This window comes from Leuciscus leuciscus (genome assembly GCF_965113295.1).
Source record: "Leuciscus leuciscus genome assembly, chromosome: 1".
NCBI classification, from domain to species: Eukaryota; Metazoa; Chordata; class Actinopteri; order Cypriniformes; family Leuciscidae; genus Leuciscus; species Leuciscus leuciscus.
The window spans coordinates 48,087,607-48,096,888 of NC_138725.1; the positions used below are offsets into that span (position 1 = coordinate 48,087,607).

Genomic DNA, 9,282 nt, shown 5'->3' on the forward strand with positions numbered 1-9,282 from the left:
CCTGTTTGCCGGGGGCTGTGGCTCCTGCTTAGATCCAGGCGAAGACAGTTTAACAGTATGAAACAAGTTTTACATTTCAGGGCAGCTGGATGTATATGGATGATGAGTTTATTGCACAAAAATGTCTAAGAATCTGTATTTACAGGTTTGAAGTGTTAGGAATAATACAGTACAAAACCAACACAGCACTGAATAACCAAACGTTTTTGGTTTGTTCTCCAAAAGATGACGATGAAGAGCCAGATAGCAGACCAATTCTCTAAACAATTTTAAAAGTACATTTTAATGACTATTTGCTCTCTATATCACCTGAGCTACAGGAGGACTGATCTTGCTAGTTCAGACTAGCAGAGACAAATGTTCAATCTGCTTATTTGAGAGTCAGCTGAGCAGAAAGTTATGAAAAGATTCAATGTCTTTCAAAATACAGTAAATGAAGAAAGAATAGACAGAAAAAAAAGATTTGTGAAGATGAGACTGACAGTCATCCTGCAAAGAAGCAGTTGTGTGATTTCCTTTAGCACACCTCTGCAATTTTTATAGATGTGATGCAAGTGGCATGAAAACCGGAATGAGCCACTGACAAGATCAAGGAGCAAGGTCGCCTAAAGTTGGGAAAGTTCAGCTAAGGTATTTAACCGCCAGGAACATGACAAAGCAAGTAGCGAGCATTCCAGCCATCATGATGAACTTGTCCTGTGTTGCTCGCTTCTCAATCAAACGCATGACCGTGTTCGACAAACCCAACATGTTTGCGACATCCAACATCTTTTTATGGGTACCCTAAAAAAAAGAGAGAGAGAGAAGGTGCAAGATGTAACCAAGAATCTACAGTTTTCTGAATAGTGTTTTTTTAACACTGTGAGCAACAGAGACATTCATTCACTCAGTAAAACATCTGAGGTACACATCACCCCCGTCATTTCCCCAAAACCAGAGTCAGAGGCGGTCTCTCACGCTCTGTGATAATCAGACGAGCTTCAGGAAGAACACATACTCCTCCCTGGAAACACACTGTCAGCGTCTAAATGCACATGCATGACCTCAAACCAGTGTTGTTATTGTTAACTAAAACATTTTCATTAATTGACAGGGACCCTACACGATTTCCATAAAAAAAAAAAATCCATACTTTTTCAGTCTCAAATTTCAGACCATATTAAAATAGAAAAGAGGCAATAGTCTGGAAACACAAATATTTTTCCATACTCTGTTTTCTTTTTTTTCCATACTTATCTAGAACCGGAAATTATTAAAATCATATTCCAAACTGCGTAGGAACCCTGCATTAAAATAAAAGCTGAAATAAAATATGATAAAATATTAGATGAAAAACAATTAAATTAAAAAAAAAATGAAAAAGAAATTAGAAATGTTGCCTTGGCCACAAACTGAAATAAAATAAGTTTAAGTTCAAATACTAAAAACTAACAAAAAATATAATAAAAATAGTTTATTTTTTATAAAAATCAACAAAATTACTAAAACAACTCAAATTAAAAGCTACTAATATAATAGTACATAAATAATGGCAAAATATCACTGCCTAAAACTGTTATGATTTAATTTTAAATGGATCAATACATCTACTGTTTTTCCTCAATCTTGTGAACACTTCATTTGGCTATCATTAAACTGTATTATCAGCGATCGGCACTTTATCAACAATCAGTCAAGCACTATTAGAAATGTTTAGAAACACCCTGATAAGAGGATAAAAAAAATTCCCCTTCCTGGTCTCCAAATGCAATCCGCCCTGCATTCTGTGTGTCACACAGACCTTAAGTGTGCTCCTCTGGTCTCTCAGGCCGTTTAGGATGCTGGAGCCTGAGCCCAGCAGGTCGTCCATTCCTCTGTGAGCGTTTTGTAGACTGCTACTAAACTGCAGGGTTTCATCAATAGGGATGGAGGTGTCAGCATCCTACACAAAAAAAACACTGTCAAAATCATGCCTTCTTTGTAGTGTGATGTACGTTTATAGACTGATGAGTTTGGGAAACTGTGCAGAAGAAGGCGTGTGTGTGGTCTACTGACGTTTGTTGTGAAGCTTCGACTCAAGAGATCCTCTCTTTCTCTCTCCTGAGCCTCGCGAGCGTAACGTCTGTGCTGGAAGTTCCTCAGGGCTGTCTGAAGATGCTGCACATCATACTTTAACTGATCAACACGCCTACAGAAAGAAAAACACACTGAGTATCTTTTGGACCACACAGCAGCCCGCCGGTATTGTCTGGTGATGCAATAGTTGTAGAGTACCTGCTCATTAAGTGTAAAGAGGTTTTGCTTTCAGAAACGGCTAAAAATGTATTTTGAATCAAACTTTTCACAATTTATTTACACCATTTAGGACTCAACAGTAAGGATAATACAAGGGCTCAGGGCTAGTATTAGACATTTTCAGGCCAGTTATTGGAACTCTGTCAAGCTATTATTGAAAATGAAAAAAATAAATTTGAGATTTTGTATGTATTAACATGGTTTTTTTTTTATTACATTGCTAAAAAATAATTTATTTAAAAAAAATATGAAAATACCATTACAATTAATATTAATAATAATAATCACACTGCTAAAAGTAACATTTATTTTATTAAATAAATGAATAAAATTATGTAATCATTAGCATATATATATGTGTGTGTGTGTGTGTGTGTGTGTGTGTGTGTGTGTGTGTGTGTGTGTGTGTGTGTGTGTGTGTGTGTGTGTGTGTGTGTGTGTATGAAGAGTTCAGATGCAAAAGCCTCTGAAGTGCCATCTGAAATTTTCTTCTAGAATGATCATTTTTATCAAGCTCGTATATTTAAGTTCAATAATTTCACTTAAATGGCAATGAAAATGACCTATTAATTGTCATTTAAGTGAAATGACTTAACTTAAATATACAAGCTTTATAAAAATGATCATTCTAGAAGAAAATGTATATATATACTAAATATAATTTACATTTATTTTTTACTATTTAAAAAAATTCTAAAATGTATTGATTTTGTTGTAGGGCCAATAATAATATGTGCAGGACAAAACCAATCTGAACTAATGGGCTGACTAGGCCAACAGATCAAATCCTTATTGTTCAGCTGTTTTGACCAAATACAGAAAAACATTTATGTATTAGAACATATATAGCTCTAACAATCACTTAAATTACAGAAGTGTCTGAAGCTCCTTCCATTAAAACTAGGATTCCCATTGATTAGACCAACTTACCAACATTAACCTGGTTTCATGCTCACACATTGTGAGACAGGCACTCTTCAAGAAGTGTCTGTACGATATTCAGTGTTTTGTGAATGAGTTGGTGTAACAGGTGTGTTGGCCTCAGGTGTGTTTGCGCAGTGCTTTAGCCAAGCTTTGCCACACACAACAGGAATGTTGGTGATGACGTGACTGCAGACGGAATGTTTTCACTGGATCCCACTGCCACGGGGCGGCACACAACACAAACACTCCTAACCTTCATCACCTCGCATCACATCACATTATTCTTCATTTGGCAGTGGCTTTCTTATTCAAAGCAACTTACATTATGTATTTACTACAGGGACAATCTTCCCAGAGCAACCTGCCTTGTCATGGTGCGGTAGCTTATGAATCTCCTGATCTTTGAACCTACAACGTTGAGGTAGTCATCCATCCAACAGTCCTATAGTCCAGCTTCCACTTACTCACATTCTGGACTGCTATCAGTCTGTGCTTACTGATTAAAGATCAAATTGGAATCTAATTTAGCTCTTATTTTGCTCTAGTTGGCAATTCTCCAGAAAGCAACCTCTGATCAAGATGAGGACTGGATTCAAGAAGGCACTAGTGGATATTTTTACTGATGCACTCACAGTTTGGCATTTTGGCGGCGGTTTGGTGGCTCTTTACTGGCTAGTATCTCGAGTCGCTCCAGCTGATTAAAGATCTGATCAATTCTGGCTTGAAGTTCATTCTCAAGTACTGCAAGAAACACAAGCATCAGAAAATATAAGTACACAAATAACAATCATATCAAGTACATAACAAAGTACTTCAGGTACTTTACCATTCAAGTTGGGGATGGTTTGCTCACCAAGGCTGCTTTTATTTGATCAAAAATACAGTAAAAACTAATATTGTGAAATATAATTACTATTTAAAATGACTTTTCTTTACTTATCTTTATTTATTTTAAAGTGTAATTTATTCCTGGGAATCAAAGCTGAATTTTCAGGATCATTACTCCAGTCTTCAGTGTCACATGATCCTTCAGAAATCCTTCTAATATGATGATTTGCTGCTTAAGAAACATTTCTTATTATTATCAATGTTGAAAACAGTTGTGCTGCTTAATTTTCTTTTTTTGTTGAAAAATAGAATAGAAAATGTAAAAGTTATGTAAGAATAAATATCTAAATGCCAATTTACATCAATTTAATGCATGCTTGCTGAATACAATTATTAATTTCTAATATATTATAGTGGATATACAAATAATTATGAAACAATGAGTGAAAAAAATTGTATGTATGTGTGTGATAACAATATTTGGCAGATTTTTTCATTCTATGTTATTAAACAAAACACTAAAAGCTACAATTAGCCATTTTAAATGCAACAAGTGTAAATACATGAAAATATAGCATGAAGTTGCAATGAGTTAAAATAAGTAACAGGTACAGATGGAATCAAGCATTGACATGCAGATCCACAGATTGGGAATGAGTGCAGCTTCCTTGGAGAGAACCACAGACTGGTGGGAAAGTTTTATCACACAGGCAGTCTTGCCCTGACCCCCACCCACTGAGACAATGCAATCTCACAGTCGCTCTCACACAGACAAACTTACGCATACGTTACGCATCCTTCCCGCCTATGACATCTCATATGATGTCATCAGTATGGGTAGGAGTCGGTTATCTCATTCAGACTCACCACAGAGCCACAACACCACCTCAAACACACACACAAACCATACCACTCCACACTTCTCACCCTCCTATCCAGCATTCATTCTCCATGCCCCCCACCCCATCACTCCTCCCTGTCCTTCCTGCAGTGGCACCAGCCTGGCTCTTTGCATGAGCTCCACCTCTACAGAACAATCAGGTGGTCAGTGGCACCCGGTGGTGGCACCACAATGACTTTGACTGTGCCTCGAAGACTGGACGCAGTTTGCATGTGGTTTTACATCTAGGTTATCCAATCACAAGAGTATTTTTACTGGTGTGAATGGGGTCAATACATTTTTGCGAAGAGGTCGTGGAAAACACATGTAACCACAAAACTTTTAGAATTAAATATTATTCGGTACGCAGGTGTAAACCAGGCCTAGGACTGGTTATATGTTACATTATTATAACTGGTGTTACCTGGTGCTCTTTCTCAGTTCTTTAATATGTTGCAAGAGAATAAAGATGAAGATTTATCAACAAAAAATGGGCATAGTTATGGGCATTGCCACAGAAACAACTCATTTTCTGAGTGCAGGACCATCAAACAGCTCCATGTACGAAAAAAAAAAAAAAAAAAAAAAAGAGTTGTCTCATGACATTAAAAATTGGACAGACCAAAAATTTGTTTTACGGTAAATGTAGTGCTACAATATTGACATTCTGGTTCAATAAATGGTACGGCCTATACGACACCTGGTATATACTTGGTCATGTATGGATTTAAAAATCAAGTACATTTTCAAAGCAAAAAAAAAAAATCATAATGTTAATGTTTATAATATCTTCATGTCTTTCAGTCACATTTAGCAGTTAAGATTATGCTTTATAGTGTATTTATATATCCCTGTACATGAGTACGGATATGTATCGGGTAGACACATTACCAATCGAGGATAAGGAAGCAGCCTTTAGGTGAAATTCATATTTATAAACCACACTACCTAGCTCTGACTATCATAATGTTTGAGAGTATGTGTCTTATTTGTATCCTATCGTCTCTGAGGATCTTTATTCGTTCTATTGTAAGCACACACACACTGACTTACAGTGGACTGACTGTCGGTCTGTTGTCTCCAGTCGTCCCATCTGAGACTGAACCTCCTGAATTTGTCTGGAAGTGAAATACACGGATGTGTGAGAAGAGAGAGAGGGTTAAACACACTGTACATTATTCACTGGTGTTAGAAACATTAGGGGACTATAGGTTCATATGGATGTCTCGCTATCTAGTGTGACGTCTCTGCTGTCAGCCAGGTGATAGCATTATACATGCTCTACATTAGAGTTTAACCTCACTTTTGGCACACTAAACAGTTGAAAGACTATAATTAAGCATAATAATAATACCCAAAAATATTAGATTCATAAACAGGAAGAATACAGAGAAAGCAAAGCAACATTATCTTCTTCATTTAGGTTAACAGATGCTGCCAGACCAAAGCAGCTTGTCACATTACTATACAATAGATTTCAAAGAGCCTTTTATTTGTTACATTTTGTACCGAACTTATGAAAACGCTCTGTTTACTGTTAAGCCAGCTAATTTATTTCAAAATTATCAGCAGAATGAACAAACTCACTTATTGGTCTGATGGTAAAGCATCTCCATCTTCAGGGACGGTTAAAGGCGCCACCAAAAACACGGTAAAAGAAAAAGAAAAAAGCCTCTAATCGAAAGTTATGCAATGTTTTATCATCCGTTTCGTTTAGTTTCACATATCGATTTCAAGCATACACGTCACCAAGAAAAAGGACCTCTGTTAGGTGCCCTCTCAACCGCCTGACTGTAAAAACACTGCTAGACGAGAGAACAGCGCCAGCTGTGGCGGATGGTATTCAGCATCGTATTATTCATTAATTCATTAATTCATTTATAGTACAACAGACCAAACAAGATCAAATTACATTCAGAACTACAATCATATAGCCTAGGCTAAACAAAGAAACCAGGCACAATTTAAAGATATGGAATATGGAAACATGATATATGTTTTAATCTCTTGGCCAATGATCAAAAACACTGGTTAGCCTACTACAGTTAGCCTACTACAGACCTATAAACATTTATCTATATGATATTTATCTAAATTAAAATTTAGTAATAGTCTACATTTATAATGGAGATTTATTTGATGAACTAAAATGATAACTATAAGATGAACACTGTTAATTTCTAATTACAGAATAAAACAGACGTTAAAAAATAGAAGATTTTAGAAGACAAGACATTAATTCATTAAACTGGTAGATAAACAAAGCGTTTTAATACTGTGTGGCTGACTGAGGCTCATCAAATGTTGTCCCGGTACAAAAATACAGCCCTGTGTTTTGGTGGAAACTAACACAGTGTTAAGTTTTTGTAAGGAAGATCTGAAAGTTTAGATTAGAATGTGAACAGCAATTAGTAGCAAGCAGCTTTAATCTTAAATCATGTGAATTAAGGTATTTTCCCCATTTGATCTCTGCATTCAGAAATCTGCTCCGTAAAGCCCTTTAAATGACAGCTATTAATGTAAACCTCAATCCCATTCATCATTAATGTAAAACATGAATCACACAGCAATTGCAGTTTTATGAAAGAAAATTCCATCACTCTTATTGTATGGTTACAGCTTGAGGCCTGGGGGAAGGTGTGTCGACTTTCATCCCTTGATGGAGCGTCAGTGACAGGAAGAACATAATGACAAAACTTCTTGGGGCTAGGTTTTGTCAACTCCTTTCGCTCATCCCAGTTTTGTCTAATTATGTTGGTTTCCGCAGCCCTGTATCAGAAAACACTAGTCAGATCTGGTGCCTCCCATGCCTGGAGACAGACACAAGAATAATGATATCAAAATTTCCACAAGAGAGACAGACAAGGTGGTTGTTTGTTGACCTGTTCATTACAGTTTGAAGCGAGTGAGTGGATGAAAGTGACATTGATTTTGCAACATTGTTTTTTTTTTTTTTTATGCCCTGTGGTAAAACCTCAACAATGTCATCACTGAATTCCCTAGAGACAGGTCTGTGTGTGTGAGTGTGTGTAAAGAATAAGACAGTTTCATACAAAATTACACAGTCGGATTATTCCTACAGTTTATACATTTTCTATATATACTGTCTGTGTTGTAATTTAATAAAGTGTAATAATCTACACAGAAAAGAAAAAAATGCCAGTGCATATGTTTTTTAACATAAATCCTATATCGAAAGCGCTCAAAAAATATTTTTGCTATGGTTACTTCCTCCAGTGAACGCAGCTTATGATTAAAAACTGAAATGTTTTTAAATGCTTTTGGAATGTGTATATATTTGTATATAAAAGAATACAGTACTATCTTTACTGCATAGTAGGAATGACACTGTCAATATGATTCCAGTCATTCACTCTCAGAGGTGTATTGAGGTGTGTGTAATTATGGGTGTCGGTATGTGTTCATTAATGTGTGTGTGTGTGTGTGTGTGTGTGTGTGTGTGTGTGTGTGTGTGTGTGTGTGTGTGTGTGTGTGTGTGTGTGTGTGTGTGTGTGTGTGTGTGTGTGTGTGTGTGTGTGTGTGTGTGTGTGTGTGTGTGTGTGTGTGTGTTACTCAAGATCAGGGCAGCTACCTGTTTTGACTGGTGTTGATGTTTAGCCCCCCTCCAAAACATTAGTGTGGTGGCGGTGGATGTCTGTCTCTCCAGGCTACATTTCTGAAACAGTGCCCCTTTTTTAACTCTCGTCTACCCTCCATCCAGCTCGCCCCCAGCACTATCTCTCTTCATGCTCCTTCTTGCTCTCCACACACTCCATCCTTACTGTCATAACACCTCCTGAGGCCAAGAGGGATATTCAGGGAAAGAGAGAGAGATTTTAACAGGAATAAGCAGACAGGAGTCATGAGAAATGGAGGTGGAGAGAAACAGGAATGATTATTCTGGGAATAGGAAGTAGATAGAGAGCAATGAGGCTGGTTGATGTTTTCGATCATATTTTCAGAGGTTACTCATGTCAAAGCAATCTGTCCTCCAGCGACAGAACATCATTCAACCTTCTGCCATCACACAAACTCACACACCTGAGAACCAGAGGCAGGGGGTTTTGTCAGGTGCTGGTGATTTGTGAATGCCCCCGATGACCTGTTTTACTAAGAAATTAATAGAAGTACTACAAAATAAACATTGGGTTAATTGTCAATTTTTTTCAGCGTTACATCAGACACCATAGCAACAACACTGCTGTTCTGTGGTGATTAACATCACAAGGTGTTCTTGTGCCTTTTTCATGCATAAAGAGAAAATAATATGTTATTTAGCCACTTAAGTTTAATGTTTGGTGGAAAGAACTCCAGTCGGTGTCTTTTATCTTGACAGCAGGTAAAGGTGGTAATCTATGATGTCATGAGAAATATCA

The 9,282-nt window shown here is 37.0% G+C and overlaps 1 protein-coding gene across 1 annotated transcript; it reads right to left on the bottom strand.

Moving 5' to 3' along the window:
- Positions 1–92: 92 nt before the first annotated feature.
- Positions 93–6,672, bottom strand: gosr2 (golgi SNAP receptor complex member 2). Its single transcript, XM_082166269.1, has 6 exons — positions 6,494–6,672; positions 5,960–6,024; positions 3,831–3,939; positions 2,035–2,167; positions 1,781–1,921; positions 93–783 (listed from the first exon to the last, which is right to left on the bottom strand). Exons 1-6 carry the CDS (start codon positions 6,520–6,522, stop codon positions 622–624), a joined length of 639 nt encoding a protein of 212 aa, XP_082022395.1. The 5' UTR covers positions 6,523–6,672; the 3' UTR covers positions 93–621.
- Positions 6,673–9,282: the final 2,610 nt, after the last annotated feature.

Excerpts from the sequence above, each read along its gene's own strand:
- gosr2 (XM_082166269.1), bottom strand. The coding sequence starts at position 6,522 with ATGGAGATGCTTTACCATCAGACCAATAA. Across the intron at positions 2,168-3,830 it reads CGCCGCCAAAATGCCAAACT|GCGTGTTGATCAGTTAAAGT; the intron begins GTGAGTGCATCA and ends TTCTTTCTGTAG. Across the intron at positions 784-1,780 it reads ACCAGAGGAGCACACTTAAG|GGTACCCATAAAAAGATGTT; the intron begins GTCTGTGTGACA and ends TCTTTTTTTTAG.